The 24667-nt window shown below is 38.1% G+C and overlaps 1 protein-coding gene across 1 annotated transcript; it reads right to left on the reverse strand.

Moving 5' to 3' along the window:
• Positions 1-92: 92 nt before the first annotated feature.
• On the reverse strand, positions 93-22939 carry LOC136265461 (early endosome antigen 1-like). The gene is made up of 32 exons (XM_066060334.1): positions 22813-22939; positions 22638-22708; positions 22511-22584; positions 22342-22449; positions 20367-20443; positions 20264-20312; positions 19765-19881; positions 19577-19648; positions 19495-19520; positions 19382-19433; positions 18719-18937; positions 10566-10601; positions 10431-10514; positions 10218-10286; positions 9962-10036; positions 9843-9893; positions 8080-8134; positions 7939-8027; positions 7681-7757; positions 6457-6538; positions 5670-5777; positions 4829-4921; positions 3838-3960; positions 3727-3789; positions 3518-3630; positions 2310-3179; positions 2131-2262; positions 1551-1796; positions 1346-1494; positions 513-1201; positions 418-457; positions 93-363 (listed from the first exon to the last, which is right to left on the reverse strand). The coding sequence occupies exons 1-32, from the start codon at positions 22860-22862 to the stop codon at positions 278-280; spliced, it is 4245 nt and encodes a 1414-aa protein (XP_065916406.1). The 5' UTR covers positions 22863-22939; the 3' UTR covers positions 93-277.
• Between the last annotated feature and the right edge of the window lie 1728 nt (positions 22940-24667).

Below are 24667 nucleotides of genomic sequence, written 5' to 3' on the forward strand. Positions count from 1 at the left end.
CAGTACATTTACTACTGAAGTTCATGTATCACTTTAGTTACGCTATAGTAACCACTAATCTGCAACAATACTATATGATGTGTACACTGTACTTCCACAGGTACAACTGCTCACCTTCTAGCCAAAAACATTACACACATCTCCATGCATCTACACCAGAGAATACAATACATACGTAATTCATGAAAAATCGCTATCCACTGAACAGATTCTAACGAGTGTTACATTCAAATAAAAAGACATGTACAATTGATGAATATAAAACAGTGAACATTATTTATAACTTCCTTGGCTTCTGAGTATGAAAATGTTTCTTTTGTAATATACTTTTAGATTCTCCAGCTAGCGCCTTAGCTTGTAACACTGCAAAATACAAGATCAATGACTTGAGAATACCTAAATAGGTGTATTACTCACATTGTTCATATATTTTGCTTAAATCTAGTCTAAATGGAACCTAAAAGATTTCAATACAGATAATAATATATAATTAAGGAGCAATAGGTACTAACCCCAGTTGAGTCTCCATCTAACATGCCGAGAAGTTGTCTTCCTTCGTCTAGCTCCCTTCTCTGTTGCTCCAAATATCTTAACAGTTCTTCTAGGAAAGACCGATCAATGCCCTGAATACCAGATGACTCCAGGGCCTGTTTTAGTCTTCCTTCTGCCTCTGATATTGTCTGTATCATCTTATCTACACCTGGACTAGCACAGCTGATGGAACTGTCAGTAGTTCTTTTCCTAGGACGTGTCTCTACTGGTCTTGATCTTGATCCAACTTGATGATCAAACACAGGTTCCACAAAATCAGTCTCATCTTCTCCAGTTGGACTGGAAGCAAATGGCTGTGATCTAGAGGATGCTTGTGTTGATATTTTTGCTACTGATGGTACAGTTACTCCACTGTCCGATAATATCAAAGTGGTATTTCTTGAATGAGCTGGTCTGTGTGATCCAACACTGATCACTGTGGCTTGTGAACCTGTCGTATCATGTGATCCCATTGAATCATGGGGTACACTAATCACAGGGTGGTACGAGCCGTTTTGGTTTAGACCGGACAAGTTCAAATTGACTCCACTTTCTTCTAGTTTCTTACGTAGTTCGTTAGATAAATCTGCATTACTCTGAATTCCTGCACCTAGCTGATCACGCAGTGCACGAACCTCCTCCAGTAGCTTGAGAATATTCCCAGTCTGACCTGCAGGTACATTGTTTAATTGTTACTGTAGTACAGTGACATCTAAATGTACATGAACATACATGCAGCATGAGTGTACACCACACAACACCAACACACGCATCCACAAATGCACACACAAGACACAAGTTACACCAGGACTACCTTTGCCTCTGGAAAGAGGTGATGAGCTCCTCTGGTCTCCAAGAAGTTGTTGATAGATTGATAGCTCCGTCTGCAAGCTAGCTATCTGTTGCTCCTTTTGTGCTAACTGCTGAGCAAGCAGCCTTAACTGAGACTGTAATGAGGAGTTCCTACAGGATGCACCATACAAGAGTAAACGCACACTACCACAACCAGTAGAACATACTGTTTCCTCAACTCTCCAAGTTCTGTTAGTGCATTATCCAACTGTTCTCTCAGCTCTTCATCTTCTGTTGACTGTTGTAATTTGAGTTGTTCATTTTCAGCAAGAGAGGCACTCAATTGCTCAGCCAATAAGGAATTCTTTCTGGTTAGCTCCTCCAGAGCTCTGTTCTTGTCCTTCAATATCTTGCCCAGTTGGTCTTCAAGAGCAGATATCTTCTTCTTGGCATCAGCAAGATCATGATGGAGCCTATAATGACCAACAATGTTAAAAGAAAAAAATTTGCGTATGATATAATACAACAGCAAATGCAAATTACTAACATGAGAAGGAATGAAAGGTTAACTCTATTAATATACCTTACGGCATAGCAGCCAAGTATTAAATGAGGGGGCTAAGAACAGTGGTAACTGGCTGATACAATTTGCACAGAGTATGAAGCACACTTCATGCTCTGCATAGGGTCTCTGGGGACATGCCCCTGCAGGAAATGAATTGAATTCAGTAATGAAATATAAATGACTGCATAATTGAGAAAAACTGATATCAAAATAGTTGTTGCTCATCATCAACAAACTTATACCTGTCTGTTTCCTGTTGTTTCATATCACTTGACTGCTGCAACTCTATCACTTGTTGTCTTAAGTTGTTCCCTTCCTGTTTGGCCTTATCAAGCTGTCCTTGTAATGTAGACACCGTCTCCTTTAAATGAGCTCTGTTAGACAAAATGATACAACACAACTACACAAGGAAGTAACTAACATTTCAGCTGCTTGTTTTCTGGGAGATGTACCAGGTGAAGGTGTGAAAGAATCGGGTATATAACGGGGTGGAGTGGTGTTTAGTTGAGCATGGAGTTTCTCTTGAAGCTCTTGATTTAGTCTAATACTCTCATGGTATTTCTCCTGGAGAGCTTTGACACTACCAGAAATTGGTGATTTAGTTGGAGATGAAAACTGTAGCTTAGTGTCTGAGGTAGTATGAAGGGTGCGTTTCGGTGAAGAAGAAATCTTTGGTGGTGTTGTTTGAAGTCCTTTTAGTCTTTGGATTTCTGCATTAGCTTTTTGTAGCTGTGCCTGTAATATCTTGCATTGTTGGGATAAGTTGTCCACTTGTCTTCTCAACCCTTCTACCTCCTCTTCATTAACCGCATCATTTGCAAGATGCTCTTGTAATTTTGCTTCGGACACTTGCAACTGTGCTTGGAGCTCATACACCTGTGTAGCTAACCCTTCATGTGTTGATTCATGGTCTTGTTTTTGCTGTTCAAATTTGTGATCATATTCTTTAAGTTGACTTTGTAGTGATTCATTTAGGAGTTTCACTTCCTCCAGCTCTGCTTCCAAGCCTGCTATCTTAACTTTAGCCTTGGTGTTAGGGCTAGTGAGGCTCAGCAATGATTCTCCTGCAGCTAGTGGTGGAATATCGTCATCATCATCATCATCATCAACATGATCATCATCAACATGATCATCGTCATCACTTGAAGCAACACTTTCAGCAGGTGTTATCACTGAATCACCTGGGGCTACTGTGTAGATGGATAGCTTGGGAGTAGCATCTCGTCCCGGGGACAGTTCTGCCAATTGTCGCTGCAACTCTGCCAACTGACTCAGTTGAGATTTGATTGAACTACATGGAAAAGCACAACATAAGCATGATCACATGTCAAAGCATTACATACTCCTCAAATATATAACCAGTTGGTTAGACCCACTGTATCTATGTACGTATCTGGCCAACTTTGGCACTAAAGTGTGCAGTGAAACTATACTCTAACAGGATACCATGGGGCCAGAATGTGATAGTCCTGATTAGAGGGGTATGTAAAATGTATGCAATACAAATGAGACCACACACAAATGCCCTGGTTATCAAAATGTTCACATTTCAGGGTGTTGGTTCCAGCAAGTAACATCATGTTATTGTGCAATACACATCATTTCTCCAAACCACAATTGTATTTGTACCTGCTAGCTTGTGAAGAGTCATGTCTGCCAGCAGCTATCTCAGTTTGGACACTATGCAACCCCTGGACAATAGACTGGAGAAAGTGCTTCACAGAGTTCGGTGAAGGTGATGTCTAAACAAAAACACTGTATCAAAATGTCACAAACACATGCATTTAGAATCTTTGAAATACCTGCTCTTTAAAAAGGTGTACTTAATACTATGTTACCTCATGCTGTGGAATCTGCTGCAATTCTTGTAACTTTTTAATCAGTTCAGATAACTCTTCGTCCTGTGACAGGATCATAAACCCAACACCACAATCAGAAATATATCACACCTTCATCCTAAGCTGATCTATTAACTGTTGTCTGGCCTGCTCCAATGAACTCACATGATCTTTCAACTGTTGTATGGCTTCAGAACTTTTAACAAGCTGTTGTCGAAGTTGTTGCAACTCATGCTGTACACAAGATACGTATATATACAATAATGTACATGACTGCCCTATTGGAGTAATATACATAAATGGTCAACTATATATATAATACACACTTGATACACCTCCTAGCAAGATATACATTGTAGAGCATTACAATTAACACAGGTTACAAAAACGATAATTATTACTCTACTTCTACTACAATATATAACTGTCTCTACAAACCCACCTAGTTTGCACAAACATGTGTTTTAAAAATATATAAATGGTGAAATTAATCAAGCCATTACTTAGGGAAGCCAGTCTCAAATCAATTAAACCTATACACCTCTGTAGTCGCAATGGTATGTGTGTCATTTGGATTTGTTTACAGTAGACGTAAACAAGATCATCATTTCTTCAATAAAATAGCCTTCATGTATGCACAACTGACTACAGGGCTAAATCCATACATTTGTTGTTTTGCCAATTCATGGTAAACATTTAAATCCAAATCTCAATGCTATAGACTAATGCTAATGGTAGTTATGGCCGCAAATGTAAGCACCTGTAGTTTATTTTCAGTATAGTAACATACTGTACAATTAATTTTATTTTCTTGCTCTTCCTACTGTCTAGCACTATAGTTCCAAAACTATTCAACAGAAACTTTGGTGGTCCATTCCTTTTACACTGTAGATAATGATGAGAAAATATAAAGAAATTTAGAATTTGTACAAACTAGGCAGGTTTTTGCTGAAATGGTCACATACACGTATGCATTAACAAGCAATTACACATCTGTTTTTCACTATAAATATTTGTATAGGATCAGTAATTCTACAGTGGACACAATGGCTACTGGAAATACGTTATTTATGCCATTGTGCCACAAGGACTTCATCCCTACCATTAGCCTTTGGTTTTCTCTGTTGGCATCATTCTTCATTGCTTCAACCTCAGCCTTCTGATTCAGTAACTGCTGCTGTCGAGCAATTAGCTCCTATTAGTAGTGAAAAATAATGATCATCAGTCAGTAGTACTTCATTGTAACATGTGTGTGAGTATGTGTGAATGTGTATGTGAAATGTGTGAGCATGTAGTGTCAGTATGTGCATCTGTGTGTGTGTGTGTGCGTGTGTGGTGTGTGTGTAGTATGTGTGTGGTGCGTAGTGAGTGTGTGTATGTGCGTGCGCATGTAGTCCATGCATTTACGTATAACATGTGTGTATAGCATGCATGAGTGAGCAACATCACTATATAGACAATTTTATAAAATTTGTGTGAGGGCTCCAGAAATGATGGCATATCTTAGCAGCCAACATTCATACATCTCCTCACTGGTGCTCCTTTGCTGTTGCACCAGCCACACCCACCAGCAGAGCAAAGTAGACTGGGTTAGCCACAATGCCAGCATTGGCAGTGATACTGGTGCAACGAAACCACAACCCAACATAGCATATAAACAGAGCTAGAAACAGCAATTTTTAGACCAGTAGCTGGCCAAAAAAAGTTACTAATATTCTACTTGCAAAGAGGAAAACAACAAACTGATCTTTTCGCAAATGACTGATCAATTGACCTATATTTCTAGCACTGTACATAACCAACATACATTTATATTTTTATACAATTAGCACTAAACAATGGAAGTTGCACAAAAATTTGTAATACTAAAATGCTCTAATACAACAATCACTACCAGCAAATATTCTAATAGAACACTCAGTAGATGCACAGCATGAGCCTACTTTGGTGACTTGTTCCTTCAGGTGCATAGCTTCCTTCAGACCAGCTATTTCACCTTCTTTAGTTGTTAATGATCGTTGGAGGTCTTCATTAAGTGACTTGAGCTTCAACTGCAATGGAATTGTAGATCAGTACACTAAACAATATAATCTCTTTGTTTCACAAATAAGAGGTTGGAGCCTAATTATCCAATTACAAAGTTTGCGAAGTAGGAATTCACTCAAGAATTACAATAACGTGCAACCACTCTTAAAAGGCTAATATGACTAAAGTATATTGTCTACAGGTAGACTGTACACAGTTAGAACATATTATGTGTTATGCATAAGATGAGTGGACAACTGTTCATGAGTTTGCAAATAGTTGTGCATTCAGTTCAAAGGGACAATGGGACAAATAAAGCCTGATGTTGTTTACATGGTAGCAAATTTTTTTTTAATGAAATGATGATATAAAAACAAAGTAGTGGGTGAAAAGTTTCTTTATAACCTCTGGTGCAAAGTTATGAGAAATATAATTTTCAAGTTTTATTTGTGCGTGAATTAGAAATGCTTGCCTGACTCATTCCATTATAACTACAGTGACGCCGAGTGCATCAAGGTAACCAAATAGTTTAGATAAGCAAAGCCCATTCATTCATATACATTCAATTACTATGATAGAATGCACACCATACTGATAGAACAGTTATTCCTCAGAATGTTCAGTTAATCGAAGGCAGTGACCACTGTACTAGAAGTTAAAATTTTGCTTTTCGGCACTACTAATTCTCTGGAACTACTCACTAACCAGTTCTGCTTCAGCTTCTTGTGTAGTGTACTGAGTTTCCCTCTGCTGGTTCATAGCTAACCTTGCCTGCTCTAAATCATATCTACAACGAGTGAGTCATACAAATTAAATAGTAAATCTATATGGTGCAAGCATCCATGAATTCCCAAAATTTACGCATTAGATTTACACCATTCCATTCAAAATCTTATAGCTTGACACTCACATGCACTATTTCCATGAATTAACTGCCATTTTATTCCTTATACAATGGTGATCGCTACGGGACCAAAGATTTTTATCTTGAACAATAGTAAGGTATTAAAACATTGTTTTAAAACTGATTCTTTGTTTATACTTAGAAATCCTGCTGTAGCTTTGTCCCCATATACACTACAGTGCTGGGATAAACATCAAAAGACTTGTCACATCATGGCATGTCATACGGTGTGTAGTATCACATGATTGTAACTTAATAAAATGGCGAAGTGAGACGAAAATGTGATCTATGCAAAATGAATCTTGACAATCGTGCATGTGATGGAAGAAGAAAAAAAATCTTTTAAACTTTATGAAATTACTTCTATACAACTATTTTGTGTTAGACAAATGTCTTCTGTGAGATTCAAGAGTGAGATTCAATAACATTTTACTGACATTCCTGTGATCTTTATTGTAAGTCAATAGCTTTTGTATGCTACTTGAAATTTCTTTTTTTATAAAAATGACGTGGATGTGACTGAAACTGTTATTGTTATAAATCAAGGCTACTGTTCTGTAGGTAAAAAATCTTCTGTGAAAAGTTACGTGGTGTGAATGACAATCTGTGCAAGAAAGCATAGCACCTTGAGATTTATGGCAGCACAGAAATTTCTCAAAATCTATACTTGATGTTTATCAACCATGCCTCCAGTGGGTGTGTCATGATCTCACCCTTGAAGTTATAAGTCAAGTTAGTTTCCACTTGATGTCCAAAAATGATGTGCTAACGTTTATCTAGTAGAAAGTTATGGGTATTTTGGGAATTTATGGATGCAGGCACCATAGAAGAGGCAGTGGACATATTGTTGAAAGATTAACATAGAACCAAACTGCATTCATACATGAAAATCAGGAAAATAACTGATTGGTCAGATCTACAGTTAAATAAAGGTGCATGCAGTGTAATCCTAACAGAAAAATATGCTTATTTACATGCTCACACCATCACTGCTATATACACAATTAGCATGCCACAATCCTTACTCTGTTCTGGTCAACTGTTCTCCTTTGTTCTTTAGTTCATTTTCCAGCTGTTTCATCTGGTACTCAGTATCCAACGCCTGCATGCAAAGACACACGGATATATGTTTTCTGAAGTAGCAATCTCCTAGATAGGGCCTTGGCCAAAGTATTACGGTCCTATAGTACCTAATAACTTATTTAAATTGTTCTGTTGTTATGTAAAAATATTTGGCTAAATAAAAATGTCGAGTGTCTGCTATCAACAGGCTTAATTAATACCTTTAGCCTTGTTTTCTCTAAATCTTTAACTGCTCCATCTCTAGCATTCTTGATCCTATCCAATTCTTCTCGTAGAGCTTTCAATTGCTCTGGAGCAATGATAGTAACAACCGATAGTACCAGCCATTTTATAAAACATACTTTCTTTCTGGTCTAACGCCTGTTCCAGCTCTTCTGCTTTATTACGTAGAACTCCCTATGATATTTAGTAAAGTCAAGATCTAGTGATGCCACTACTGAACTATGAGATAGGTATGTTATGCTCACACTTGTATAGTGCTAATGTGTGTACAAATTAATATTCCACCGATACAACAAAATACCAATACCCAGCGATGAAGATACTTACACCCTGTACATTTATCAATGTTCATATCAGTCCCAACAATGTTCATAAAGTACTGCCTGTTCTATGTGTTTTACAAGAAAATATATTTACCTTCCAAGTTAATGAAATACACTAATACCGTATAGCCTAAATATTTCAAGGGGAAAACTTTTGCTGATCTTTTGCAATTTTGGGGGTTACCAGTGAAAATTTTATCCTTGAAATTTAGACCTTCATAGACATGATATAACAATGATTTTGTTCAATGCCAAAGTACGGATTTTCCCACCGAGCTATACTGTAATAACATCATTCGTCTCTTGTTTAGCAACTATATTGCTTGGATCCCTACTTCAATTTTAAATACTATAATTTTTTGTTATAGCATGCAGCTATATACATATGACTGTTCTATTAGGGTGACTGCTGTATTAGAGTATCTTGAGTCGGCCTTTCACTATCAGGGTGTGTGCTACTATTTCATTGTGCTAGCATACAATAATAATGGGGTGTGTCATAATGATAGACTGCTAAGAGGTACGGTCTTGGTGCTCAATCGTTATCAACCAGATCGCATTAATTAATTAATAGGCATGGCATTGAACCCATTGTGAAGTTACAACTACTGAGCATAAGCACTTCAGTAAGTTTGCAGCATCTAAATATGTTGCTCAAGGAAAGTGTTGATAGGAAAAATTGATGCCTCAATATGGTTTCATTGCATGGTAAAGAAAGAAGACTAACCTGATTGAAAATAAAAGGAAAGGCAAGGCGCAGAGGGCACACACTTCTCGGAACCCCAAAAGGCACATCCCACTGGTGAGTTTGTTATAGTGGCATAAAATGGTGGCCAGGCCACTGTGGTCAGGCTGGCAGTGAGACTAAAATCCGAGTTTTAGCAATTAAAAAAAAAATCTATATCCAGCTACCTATTATATAGTATGTACGTGTTGAGCTGGATCCTCAAAAAAAATTTAATAACTCATGGATGCAATTACACATGATCTTGAAATTTGGCTCATTTGCAGTACTGCTTGACCCGCTAAAAAATTTTCAAAATCTTTTTGTTCAAATGTCTGACACAATTCTTGTTTATATTTGATGCTAGATGAACTAATATTATTAGGTAAAGGTGATTTTCATCGCATAAGATATCTCTAGGATGATATTTGAAGGCGGAATTTTAGATGTTGCGCATCATTTTTTGGTGGATCCCTACTTAAACAGTACTACCATACTGTTTGATACATTATTTTATTATGCTATGACACGTTTCATGCAAAAAAGGTAAATTACGTATGTGCTACTCAATGGATAGCCTACGTGCATACACCTCTTATACTGGAATTACACTCAACACTATTTCCAGCTATAACACTGCCAAATTATCACTAATGATAATCAGCATGAGTATTTATTAATTGATATTGGAGTAGCTTTATAAACAAAAATATTAAAACAACAACTATTGGTTCTGATTTGACACACACATTGTACCGATACACTGGGTGATAGCGTACACAAACATGCCACACACAGAGCATACAGTGGTGCTACAGTACATACGCCTTCTTACCAGCTCTGCAGTTTGGTTAGTGCTGAGTTGAAGCAGCCTACCATCAGCTTCCTATAAGATTAATAGTTCACGCAGTGCCCAACATATTCGAACATGTAGATGAGATTAAGGCAACTCACATTTAATTTAGCTTTTGCTTCAGCGAGCTCTTCCTGTAGTCTTTTAATCATTTGATCTTTCTCATTGATTGCTTGCTGTGTACAGGACAAGAGATAAGAAAACATACTATGAAAAGTACGAGTCACGTTATGCTCAATGCTCATCGTGTTCAATGTTACCACACACACACACATGCACACTGTGCTATAACACACACACACGCACATACTACAGACACACGTACACACACACATACGTATACAAGCAAGCACACACCTGAGCCTGCTGTTGAACATCCTGTAACTGCTTCAGGGCATGATTCAATTTTGCCACATCCTCATCATGCTGTACATTATAAATAGTTACACACAATGACATAGACAGTAACACACAATGACATAGACAGTAACACACAATGACATAGACAGTAACAGACAATGACATAGACAGTAACAGACAATGACATAGACAGTAACAGACATAGCTCACTTGGTGTTGTCTGGCATCGGCTTCTCTGGCTGCACCAGCTAGAGATTGCTCACGTGCAGCAAGAACTTTCTGAACACCAGCTAGCTACAGTGGGCATTGTGTGCAGTAACAATGTTTTAACACAGAGTAACACACCTCTGCCTCTTTGGCTTCCAGTGCCTTGTCTAATATCTGAAAGTAGACAAGACATGTGTGTAAGCATTATATGTACATGTAATGTGTATACTGTGAGCATGTGTGTGTATGTGCGAATGTGTGTGCGTGTGTGTGCGAATGTGTGTGCATGTGCACGTGTAAAGCAGCTAGCCAAATGGTTAGAGCACCAGCCTGGTAATTGAAAGGTTTGATGTCTAGGTGTTGTTGCTGTTGTTTCCTTGAGCAAGCTGTTAAATGGGAACCTGATGTCAACTGGGAAAGCAAATTCCCAAACTGTCTTTGTCTCATTTAGTGGTCTTGAAGGTGTTGCGGTACTTTGAATTTTCTCTATGTGAGACCTGGACAGTTCCCCTGTGGGTTACTAGTCTAGTCCTGTCCCAGCACAGACTCAAGTATCTGAATGGTGCACAGGCATCCCACCAAGTTCGCTGGATGGCAAAACCTGCATTTTGCACAGCTGCCAGAAGCTTTGCTTTGCATTGGTGTGTACATGCTCATGTGTGTAACGAGGGTGTGTGGTATAATCTCAGACCCTATTTCTCCACATGGCGCTTATCAATTGGAATTATAAATGCTTGCTCCTAAAGGGTCTGGGGACTTTCGAATAAAAAAGTTCTGCTGGCATTTCACCCCTTGGTATGTGAGCGTTGATTGGCCTGGACCACAAACTTAAGAGGGTGGCAAGGATGGCCTCATCACATTTGTATGGCTTTCCCTCTTGCTAATGCTCTCCTTCTACAGTGCACTGAGAGACCATTGTCTTCCTATAATGAGTGCAACACTAATGCTTACTTGTGTAACTGCTGTAATAACCTGGCTAATTCTGCTGAACGGATTGAGAAAGACATGAAACATAAGATTAATGACATCACAAGGAAGTTGACAAGAATGTCAGTGAATACTCAGTCACTTTCAATGACAGTGCACAAGGGACAGAAAAAGACCAAGTTCAACATCACAATTGCAGACACCGAACAAATTACTTTGTCAAAACACCCCTACCGGTCGACTCGTACATTCTTATGTATGAAATTTTGAGAGAAATATCTGCAACAAGCTCACCAATACATGCAACACAAAAATACCCTTAATGATGGGTGACATTAATGAAGCTGTTTAACAGTTTAACTGGAAAACCATCTTTCTAGAGTTTGAAACAAAGCTTCCTACTTTGATTGCCTTTATGAGGTTTATCTTATCACATGTTAGTGAAACCCTGATATGTTTTGTTATTGGAATCATCATTAAAAGTTGATCACTCACAAGGTCCTTGTGCAAAGAGCCGTATCAGTTACGTTATATACCAAAGGTGCTAACAAACAGGTATGGACATGCAAAATCTATGTCTAAGTAAAATGAATAATGCTATAATGATTTTAGGTATACAAGTGCTTGCAACCATTAATGATTTGCCTGTCCCACAAGCGGATCATTGCATTGATCAACCTCCTTCATAATGCCAAGGTTTTGCTTTTGGCAGACGATTTATAGAGGTAGGTTTCATGTACATATATATGTATAGCATCTAAATGAGACACCTATGTAACTGAGAACAGGCACTGTATTTAACCATTCAATTGACATGACCTTGCGGACGTCTATGGAGCTGTATTTTAATTTATAAGACAACACATCCTCCATAAAGCAGTTTGTCAACATTGTAGAGTCTGTTATACAGAGTTTCTATAACTTATGAATGCTGTTTAATTGTATTCATTAGGGCTGCAACAAATATTTGCTCCATTCAGACATTTGCTAAGGATCAAGTATCCGGATACCTAAACTGGTGCTCAAAGATTCGTTTATTATAGTCATGTACATATTATGTAAATGGCAACCAATAACAAGAAGTGCACAAGCAAGGTGTGAATGAGTATGCTAAAGAGCTTTCAAGTGAGGTGATAGAGTTTAAGAGGAATCATTGTGCAAACTATATATGAAATGCTAAGAGCAGCTATGGGCTTTCTTTGAACTCACTGATGTTGTTGAGAAAGTAAAGAAGTTCAAAGAAAGCAATGTGCAAAACATGTGATGGAGTGACCTTGGCTCATTCGGGTGGGACGAGTAAGTGAAGCAAATTTCCAAGGTAAAGGAAGATAAAAAGGATGACAATATGCATACACAACTATCGCTTCCAGTTATAAAGGTGGATAAGTTCAATTGTGGGAGTGGTTTGTGAAATCTCACTCCCTTCTTTCCTTGCGTCCTCTTTTTGTGGAGCAGTCTGGTGGCCGTCAGGAAGGGCTTGATTAAGTTCTCGCTGGATTTGTCCCGGTTTGTTCCACTGTTGCGATATTGCCTGCCGGTGTGCAGGTATTGGAATAAAGTGATTTTGTAGTACCAATGTCTAACGGAGCTCTCAAGAGAACGATGGATGAGGCATCCTTGTCTCCAGACGTCAGTTAATCAAAAAAGCACCAAGGAGTTGGATCTCCTGAGAATTCTGTCACTCAGACTCTCCCTTCACTATCAGATAAGCTAACTGCAGTAAACAAGATATCAGTAGATATATGTGGTCATTGTAATGAAACATGTGATGCTGATGGTGTAAAGGGTGAAGCATTTCAATGTGATTTGTGTGAGGGTTGGTTTCATGCTTTGTGTGAGAACATTGGTAGTAAACGTTACAAATCATTTTCCTCCCTTGCAAAGTCAATACCAAATATTGCATACCACTGCAACTATAACAAGTGTTATGCACGAATGAAATGCATAGTTGCTGAATTTGTGAGATCATCAGTGAACGAATCGGCTAAAATTTCCAATGTAGTTGAAAACTTGCTTCAAAGGTTTGACAAGTCTCTTGTATCTACCCTGACAGCCCAAATTGGAAAGTCTATTGAAGATCTCAGTGTAAAGATAGAGAGTTTGCTTTCAAGTCAATCTGGTTTACAGATGGAAGTTGACCAAGTCTCAAAGTCCCTCAGGATCCCGTTGTTCTTGTTGGCGGCTCTATTGTGACAACTACTCCAGCCACAGCTTACACATCTGTGTTGAGTGCTACACAAAGTATTGTTGACGAATTAGCTGACAGGGAGAGAAGGAAAAAGAATGTTGTCATGTATGACTTACCAGAAGCTAAAGACAGAGTGGCTGACAAACTCTCTGTTTTTGTCTTGCTCAAAACTGTGTATGATCTTGAAACCCCAATTAATAGAGTTACACGTTTGGGAAGAAGGGTTGAAAACAAGCACAGACCTTTGTTAATCTGTTTTGAGTCTGCTGATGACAAGGCTAGTGTTGTTTCCCGTTCGTACTTATTATATCGTCATGATCAGTTTAAAAGAGTTTTTATAGTCCCAGATAGAACTGTACTTGAACGTGAAAAGCATCAACAATTGGTCATTCAACTCAGAGAAAGAAAAAGTCAAGGTGAAACTGGTTTAATAATTAGAAATGGTAGTATAATTACGAAATACCCACACACTGCTGGACAGTAACTGTAATTGTTTATCTGATTTTGTATATAATTATAATTAGTATAGCTAAGTACATAATGTATAATTTTTTATGGATGTACAGGCGCAAGCCTTTATCCTTACAAATACAAATAAAGAATTGTTCCCCTGCTGGATCAAGCAAGAGAACTACACTTATAGCTGAATTCGTTGCGAGGGGTATGCAACCTATTTCAAGTGTAGACGGCAGCAGTTTCTAGCAGTTATTGCAGTATAGGGAGCCTGGATACAAGCCTCCTTCACACCCATTGCTGACTACTACATGCCACAGTTTGTATTTGACATTGAATATCAACAGCAAATGGGAACTAGAAAGTAAAGTCCTACAGACTAGGCATACAGGGGAAAACATCACAGAGGCACTTCGCACTGCAGTAAAGAGTGAAAGATTCGTGAGAAGAAACTTACTGCAATTGTTCATGACAATGTCAGCAACATGAATGTTGCCATCAAGAAGCTGGTTGGTGTGATGTTCCTTGTTTCGCCCACACACTGCAATTAGCCATAAATAACGACATTAGCAGTGTAATGAGCAGGTTGGCATCCATTGCACGGAAATTGGTTGGCCATTTCACTAGCTATGACAGTCTTGAAGGAGAAGCAAAAGTAACTGAATGTCCGTGAACATAATCATATTCAGAATGTTGCAACCAGGTGGAACTCCACTTATTTCATGTTTGAAAGACTGTTGGAGCAATGCTGGGAAATTTATGCTGTTCTGCATGATGACCAAGGGACACAAGGGCAGTACAAACACTTATACTTAACTTAAAAGACCAGTGGAAACTATTTGAAAAACTGGCCATAGCTCTAAAGCTCTTCAAGTTGCCACTACTGTAATATGTGAAGCGGAGATAGTATTGGTGTTACTGATGTACCCACTACCCAGCGATTCATGGTTTGTTAACTTGTTTCTACACCTGATGATCTTCCTGCAGTTAAGGCATTTAAACAGAATGTCACACAGGAGAATTCGTCGAGATTCACACCAAGAGAATCCAGAGATCGTTGACAGACCAGCTTTGATAGCAGCAGCGACTGATCCACATTAATTTTTTTTTGCCAGATTCACTGCGTTCACAGGTTTATTTAGTTGTTAAAGAGAAAATCATAGAACTGTATCCAGAAACAGAGGAGCAGAATGCCATAGCAGATGATAACCAAGAAGCTAGCAAGGAAACAGCGATGGAATTTTTATTAGTGGAGTCACACATACAAAATGATCAACATGATGAGGAGCTTGAGTGGTACTTAAGGGAACAACCCCTGAAGGAAAAGAGAAGTGTCTACAATGGTGGTCTAGAAGTGGCCATAACTTCCCTCTATTATCGCAAATAGCCAAGTGTTGTCTTTGCATTCCAGCAACGTCAGTACCAGCTGAGGGAGCTTTTTTCCACAGCTGGTTTGTTCATCAATGAAAAGAGAAGCAGTGTGCTCCCACAAAACGTTGATATGCTTATTTTCTTAAGCAAAAACCTGTTAAAATATCTGGATATCCAGATAGTTAATACCAATATTAGTTGCAACCCTAGTATTTATATGAAACTACGAAACAATTGGCAACAATGACAGTGGTCAGTGTGAAGATTCAGCTACCAAGTTCTCACTAAGCAGAACATCAGCACTTAGTAGAGAGGTGTCTGCTATTGCTAATAGTAGTGTTGCTGATGGTAGTATTTCAGATGATAGTGGTGAATCACAAGTATCTGACCAGCTTTTGATATATCATACTATAGAAATGAATGAGTATTCATGCCCAGCTTTATCAGTGAACTAGACTTATCCTTTATTGCTCCTGTCTATAGTCCAGTGAGATCACCAATGATGAACATAGTTCCCCAGGACAACCTGTTACTACTGATCATGTAACTTGTGCAAATGAAGACACAGTTGGACAACCAATACAAATGAAGGAGCCATGGCGGGGGATGGAATGGCAGTGCTTGGTCTGGTTTAAGATTACTCTAGACAATGTGGACAAGAACTTCCATCCAAGCTTCCAGTGTATTCATCATCAAACAGTCATTACACTGTGTTCATATGTATGCAGCTAAAGATTAGTTAGACTTTTCTCTTTTTTCTAATGCTCCACCACAGAATGTACCATCACCCCTGAAGACATCTTACCAACTCTAAGTGACCTGTGTCTACAGTAATAAAAGAACACTTACGTTGGTAATCAGTAGCTTATATATGCAAACACAAAAGGACTGCTATTGTTTACGATACTCATACAGCAGATGGAGAAATTTGCAACACAGAAGAAAGATGTGCTACAGCACATTTCATTTCTGTATAGTATAGAAATGTTATGAAATCTACTGTGGTATGAATATATGTACTGATCAGCTGGTTCTAATCCTAGTGTCAACGGAAAGTGAATTACCATGTCATGAGTCGATCCCTCGCCTCAAAAGCTAGCGTCACCCTGCTTGACTCAGTGTCACAAGATCACGTGGTGCATTTATAAACATAAAATGGCAGCATGGCAGGATGAAGAAACCATCAAGTTGCTTGATTTACGGAGCAAAGAAAGTGTACAAGTATTACTGGAGGGTGCATAAGAATTCAACAAGTTTGTTGGGGATATGGCTGGACATGGTTACAATTGAACAGGCGGACAATGTTGTGAGCACATTAAGAAGTTAAAGAAGGATTTTACAAAGACAGTAATAATGTAAATTTTCCAATAAGTTGAACAGAATCCTTAGTGGACGGCCTTTGACCAAGCCTGCAGTTGTTATTGACTCAAATTCCTCAAGCATGAACACAAGCATCATCACAATAGTAGGGGTGTGCGATAATGAAAATTATATTATTGCGATTTTGCACCTCATTATCACGATTATTACGATTATCACAGTACTTGACTACACACGTAAATACTAATTAGATACTGTAAATGTCTCTAATAAATTATCACTGTGTCACTCATTATGCAGTTGTGCTTGCTTTATAGCTATCTCTGGAAACCAGTATCATGACCAAAAATATTATTTGTCAAAATTATACCTGGAATTTTCTCATTTCATGTTGACCACATGTAGTTTACAGAAGTATCCAGAAGTTTCCTATTATTACAATGTGATAATGAAAAATTTTGCGATAGTAACGATAGTGACTTTTCACGATAATCAATTATTCATGATTATCAATTATTCACGATTATCACACAGCAATACACAATAGAATCATTAGATAGTAGAGACGAACAAAGCAAAGGAATTAGTGAAGAGGGGAAAAGACCAGATAATTTGGATGATATGCCACCACTTGAGGGACAAACTCCACGTGCTAACGGGAATAAACACAGAATGATGGCATAGAAGGGGAAACACGGTACACAGGAGGTGAGAGTAAAAAGAGAAAAGGCTGTTACGAGAGGAACAGTTGGAGAAAACAATGAATGGAATGATGGATAAGGTGCTCAAGACTCGATGTTCAAGATTCTGATGATAAGTTCATGGAGCAAGGAGCTGCAAACTGAAAGGATGAAATTAGAAGAGAAAATGAAGGAAGTTGAGAATGAACGACACGAGGAAGACAGAGAATTTCTGGTCAGGTTATTTTTGATGATGTACCATGAGTCACCCTACCAGTCATCTACCATGAATTATCCTCCTTCTGTGATGCATACTCCATTTGATATGTCCATTACTTACATTACTCGTCACCAGACATACGTACTTTATTAACAGTCATCATTTCATTGGTTATTTTCAATATGTGTTGATATTTAAATGAGTATTGATTATTAGTCACTATCCCACTAGAGACCTGCAAAGAAGCTACAATAAGCCTGTGCAGAAACGTGTTACTAAAATGCAGAAAAAATCCCAGACTAGGTGGTGACTTGATCCACAGACAGCTTTCAATGCATACTATCATTATCAGAAGCCCATCCATTTGCATATTGCACTGTTTGTGGGCTCTCGTTTTAACAGTACAGTGGGACTTCTATTACCTGAATACCTGTGTGCCAGTTCAATCACAAAAGTGTTCAGATAAGTGAATTAGTTCGGATAAATGAAGCCCATTCATTTATATACAGAGGTTTATTCAACTACCCTAATAAAACATACACCTGCAGACAAAATGCTCTAATAGAACAGTCAATGCTAATCAAGGGTTCGGATAATCGAGGTCCTACTGTACTTACCTTACGAATAATATTCTACCAGAGCATTTCAAATAGCCTGTGCGCCATCACTTGGAACAGCTGACGTTCCTGTTGAGGGTGGCTGCTCTAAATTATTGTCATCCGATTCTCATTCTGTTATGTTGTGTAGAATGCAACATGCTGTAATACCATTAGGAGTGTTTTCAGTCTTCATATCATCATTACTTTTACTCAGTTGTCAATGGTAAAAAAACATCTCTTCTAGATAGTAATGCAGAAGTTGCTTTGGGTTTGAAGTTTGTTTTCCCCATCTTTTCTGCTTACTTTCTCTGGAGCATCCCCCAATTGTATTTGCTCATTCCCAAGGCCTAGCAGAACTTTTCTATTGTAGAGTCCTCAAACTTTTTGGAGCAGGCACTTGTAATTTCCAGTCTATAAGTACTGTGCAGAGAAATAGGGTCTGGCAATGCGAGACTAACGTAGTGGGTGTATGTACTCAGCACTGTGTATGTTTTCTATGTGTGAAGAGCTGAACAAGTAGGTATACATGGTACCTGTATTTTGTGGTCTCGGTTGGCCAAATCTTTTTGTAACAATAGCAGCTGCTCATTGCCCCTGTCAGAGTTGGCAAGTTGGACTTGCAGGGTAGCAACCTCATTCTTCCCCTCAGCCACCACACGTGCCATCTGTTCATTCTCCAACTTCAGCTTACCAACTTCAGCATTAGAGGCTGCCAACTGACCAGCAGTATTAGCCAACTCGGCCCTCAGTCCCTGGAAAAATGTAGTACATTTTAATATACATGTTCTTATAGCAGTAGATATTCTCTAACACCAAAGCAATTGATATACACTGTATGTTCTATTAAGGTACGTAGTTAGATAACACAATACACATGTACACACACGCACACACATACACACGCACGCACGCATACACACACTTAGGTACAGTGGCTTTAGCATTTCTCCCAATTTTTGTATGAAAGGCATAGTATTATTACACATGTGTGTGTGCGCGCGCGCGCACGCGCACGCACATGCATGCAATCACTGAGAGCCAAATAACCTGTGCTACAACCCTGCAAAAGAAAATCACAGTGTATACAGCATCCTGAGGCCCAATTTTGGAAAGTTGTATATGAGTATGCAGCCACTCGCTTGAATTGCATGAAGTGCTGAAACCGCTGTACATACACAAACTACATATTTACATACAGCGATTTCCTTTTCTTTGCCACCACAGTTAGAATGGAGATCATTGCATTTTCTATACAAACATAAACAGCTTACTGTTCTAATTGTTTCATTACTATCAGTACTAAACATACCTCTGCAGTGCATCCAACTCATTTGCCTATGCACAACACATACAAATATATATCATATACTATACATACAGAACAATGATACCTTCTTTGATAATTCTCTCTGAGCAGCTAAATTTTGCTCTGCTTCGTTTTCTTTAGCACCCTCAAGCTCATTCTAAACATAACACAAAAGAATGACTAACAACTAGAGGTGCGACAATACGTATGTGACCACTGTCACTGATACAATACACAAAATGTAAACAGGGCACAGGTGTGTACACTGCTTACCAATCTGTCCTCTGCTTCTTCAAGTTGCTGTCTTAGTGAAGTTATGGTTGAGTCTCTGTCCTCCAGTACTTGTCTTAGAGTATCAGTGTCACCAGCTTTATCCAGAGCATTCTGCATCTATAAACCACAACCACACGTATGTGTTACTCTATGAATCATAGTACCAGTATTACATGGTCTCAGCAGTGTAATATAATCTTTATTTGTACAATAATCTGTGGTTGTGTAGTTTTGACTGTAGAAGTTTTACTACCTACAATCTATAGTCTGGGTGTAAATGAAAATTGTAAACACACATGTTATTCTAGTATCCTGTATCTTCCCATACTACATACATGTAGTACATTTCATACCATAGTGAAACCTCTCTAATCTGACACTGTTTGCTGCACAAGTAAGATTTGCACTAGATTAGATAATTCAACATCCTTATCAATTGGACACAAATTTTCTACCACAAACGAGTGTCAGACTACAGAGATTTCAGTATACAACTCACTGCAGTTACATGGTCATCATGTTGGTGAGTCATTGTATCAATTGCTGCCCTAGAGTAGACATGATAACACATGGACAACTGTACACGAGACAATCTATGTTACTTTGCTCTAACAAGTAGCTGCTCTTTCTCCTTAACTTCCTCCCGCAGTTCATCCATTTGTACTTGAAGATCAACATTCTATAGAAGACTTTTGTTAAATAGCCTTTAATTCTTTTTTATTTATCAATACATCACTGCTATTTAAGTTTGTATTTTAGTGTTTTAATACCTTGCTCAATGGTGTGTTTGTACAGTAGTATAGGGTTTGTAAATTTTCTGTGAGCAAATTTCGAGGATACCCCCAGCATTTGTACATCTCACTTAGAGGCAACTAATTTCATCACATATGATTCCATGAAACTCACGTTTGCTTCATGGTACAGAAACGAAACAAAGACATTCTTATTCTCCATGAATAGGCAAATCCATTGGTATATTAGATATGTTAATTTGAGTTTCCTTCACTGTTTATTGAATCAAACTATTTATGTAGCACATGTTTTTACCCAGTGGTATTTATCTAAATTATTATGCAAACAAGTCTCACATATCATTGTTGTGATGTGTAAGCCATTTCCTGGTACAGTACCAATCTTGGTCACACATTTCGTATGTGGTTACAATATGTAAACCTTTTCTTGGTACCAATCATTCTTCTCTTACAAGATACAAATGACATTTACCACATGATTAATTGTTTCCACATTAAATATTAAGTGTTAAATAGCAGAGGCACTCAACCAGTATATGTGACAAGTTAGTTATTAGTGACATCAAACAGACTGCAATCAACACCTCAGTTACAATATAAGCACTCTATAATCTAATTGCAGTCAGAGTTGGAGCTAACTACTTACTTTTGTAACTAAATTACATAATGGTTAGGCGGATTTGCTGTGATAGGATTTTGGCGAAAAAGCTTGGTGAATTTATATAGATTAGTATTGGACAAAAGATTTGATGGAGTTTAGTTTGGCAAAACACCGCTTGCTTGCATAATTTACCAAACTATTTGATCCTGCTATTAGAGCTGTGTGATAATAATAAAACCTAAGTGACAACCATTTTATCTCGATAATATAAGCATCTTGTAAACACAGTTTTAGATATTTGTTGATACATAGTCAAGTAGTGTTTGTTAAGTCAGAAAGTTTAGTACTTCCCCAACTAGTTTGACACCTTTCCACAAGTTTTCTATCTGACTGTGGTTGATTTACAATAGATTATGAAGATTTACTATTATCTTGATAAGTAAATTCACTATCATATTTACGATAGGTGATTTAGGTATCTAGATAATCTTTTTATATCTCCCAGCTCTACTTGCAATATAATACATTACTTCTAAAGTAACTAGTAATATAACTAGTTACATCTCTTGTAACTAGTAACTTGCAACTAGGAGTACCTATCTAGAAAGAACCTAAGTTACAACAGTAACTAGTAGTCATGCTTTGTAAGCAATAAAACTTGTCAAGTTTTGCACCATACATACTACAGACATATTAAGTAGTACACAATCTGTGAACTGGACATATGGCTATCTGTGAATCATACATCACAAAATCAGTTGCCTCTACAGTGAGACGTACATAAGAGGTACAAATGCTGGGGATATCACTAGACCCTTTTCAAGATAAAAGAAATTTGCTCACAGAAAATTTACAAAAGTGCTTGCATAAACAATGTCATGTACTAACAGTCTGTTTCAATGGTGGACTTATTTCATACTAGGCCAAGCATAAAACAAGGTACTACAACTCAGTCCCTATGGCACCATAACAAAGCAGTAAATCTACAGTATACCACATATTTACTGTCCTTTTACATCAGAGTTTGATACAAAATAAAATGTCTGGCTACACGAATCTAACTGTACCAAAACCCACGCACGTTAACACTGAACCAATCTGTCCATAGTGGGTATGATGCTGCCTTGGAATACTTCCATTTAGGACATCGCATTTTGAAACTACTTATTTGGACAATGTTAAAACAATATCAACTGGACAATACTTATAGTACAAAATTCCTACCATTTTCCATCCTTGGTTGTCATCACCCCATTGCTTTTGTAACGCCTCTTGCATGTGGTAAATTCGTAACTTCAACCCAAAATTTTCCTTTTTCAGTTCTTGTAGTTGCTATGGAACCACAAAAATAGAAGACATGAACTCCCATCACAAATATTTTAAAGATATTTACCGTTTCTTGGTCTTTCATTGTTCGTCTGTGGTGTGGTGAAACACGACCAGAGTTATTCAAACTCGGCATAACCCCTTCATTCACATTCACTGAGTTAGAGAGGTTAGTAACATAAGGGTGCGTATACCTTGAGCGCTAAAAGTTGCGTCCCCAGTCAGAGTATTATCAAATGCCATGGATGACCCGGCTGGGTTTAGGCTAAACAAAATACGAAGACGTTTTCATGGCTTAGTGTGCATTATATAGAAAATAACCACATACGGCTACACCGTAATATAACAAGACTAGATAGCTTTACTTACGTTCCATCTATGTCAAGCGGGAGAGATTGATCTTCTGCAATCGATATCATGATATTTGATTATTGCTTTACAGCACACGCAAAATCAAACAGCCCGCGTGATGGTATTGCATCACGTGAGAACCTATAGAGGACACTATGGATTAGACAAGGGGTGTTTTGATTCTTGGTCTAGATTTGGATTCAGCGGTGAACGTGTAATCAGAATGTATTTTGTCAATTTTGAAGGATACTCCTGGGCTGCCACTCTTACAGGCTGTTCTTGATTTGGGATAAAACATGTACATGTCCCTTAGCAATCATGAGATATATAACCACTATCTCATGACCACCTACAGTAGCTATAGTAGTACGCATGTGCATGCATGGTGCGGAGGTCTGTATGTGTGTCCATAGCAGGGCATAGATAATGATTATATATAATCTATAGTGTGTCTGCATTTGCTGGGGTATTTTTTGGGCACATCCTGTGGGCAATCTTCAGTATGTGATATGTGACATCAGTCTGTAGAGGGCGAGTTCTACCTATGGAAACTTACAGTGTACAGTTGCAGTGATCGATTCTGCTTGCTGATAAGGCTCAGCAGGTTGTATTAGGTAATTGTACTGCGTCATCATCTCTACAAAACTATACTGGTGAAGTGCACAACATAAGCACCCTACTTACTGCACCATTATTGTAAGTACTGATGAGTACCCGGTTGGAAGTGTAAATATATTTGAGACGCTGCACATGGTTTACATTAACGGAAAAGTGTGTAATTCATAGTAGTAGCTAGGATTTTTGAAAGGTGGGGTCCAGATTTGATAGCGAGTCAAAAGGTAGAGGTGCATGCTGCCCCTAGCCATTGACAGATTGGTTCAAACTTTACTATAGTGATGATTTCATGGACGATACAAACTCAAGGTTCCCTTCAAGTATTCATGGGCAGTTATCTCACGATGACAAGCGCTGCCTGTAACTAGCAGCAAATAAATATCCTTCAAAATATATTAGACAAATATAAGTATCGACATTAGTGGAGATCTGGATTCAAGTGCACAGTATAACTGAAAAAACTCAAGTTACCAAATTTCTGAATCATTACTCTTACATTCTATTGTGGATCTCAATGACTGGAGTAGTTTTGACTGCATTAATGGAATACATTTTACTGCTCAATCTTCAGAAAGACATTCTTCCATACATGTATAGATGTAACTTGTCATCTCTTTAGCACTTCTGAAGAATCAATATGAGTTTCCTGTTAGTTATGGGTCCTCTCTTTTTCCTTACCTTTGGTTTGTCAAACTTGTGCTCTTGCTGCAAACCTATAATATTATACCCACCAATTAAAATTCCCCCTCCTCCCTACTGTATACTCCTAGCTGTGCATAGGGACCTACCAAATATGCAGCTGGAATAATAGTAGTTAAATGAATAAGGAACTCTTGAAATAATTGGAAATTATTCCATTAGAATGGGGAAAGTTCTTAAAAGCACCTATGAAACATTTCGAGCATAAAAAATTATAGCAGTCACATACCCAATAGTAGTCGCCCTATATATAAGTTATGTGACTGCTCTATTAGAGTATCTCAATTTCTTTGATTTTGTGCTTGCTTTTCTACTAGTACTGCAGTAGGTTGTTTCCCAAAAAATATTATTAGAATACGTATACGTACTTTATTTATTGCACCATCTCTCCTAGCAATAATTTTAGGAATAATAGGTGCTCCCAACAGAATGATAGGTGGAAAAGAAATACTAGAAGGGAAATTTCAAAAGCACAATCGGCAGATCCCTAATGTTATCTGCCACCCTGTGCTACATACGTTGATGTCATCACACTTAACCATCTATAAGACTAACTGCG

This window comes from Dysidea avara, chromosome 9 (assembly GCF_963678975.1).
Source record: "Dysidea avara chromosome 9, odDysAvar1.4, whole genome shotgun sequence".
Taxonomy (NCBI): domain Eukaryota; kingdom Metazoa; phylum Porifera; class Demospongiae; order Dictyoceratida; family Dysideidae; genus Dysidea; species Dysidea avara.

Bases quoted from the DNA above. Each gene is read 5' to 3' on its own strand.
- LOC136265461 (XM_066060334.1), bottom strand. From the start codon at position 22,862: ATGATATCGATTGCAGAAGATCAATCTCTCCCGCTTGACATAGATGGA. The intron at 2,263-2,309 runs GTTAGTTACTTC...TTTGTCTAACAG, and splicing joins AGAAAACAAGCAGCTGAAAT to AGCTCATTTAAAGGAGACGG. The intron at 1,797-2,130 runs GTATAAGTTTGT...TGGTCATTATAG, and splicing joins AAACAACAGGAAACAGACAG to GCTCCATCATGATCTTGCTG.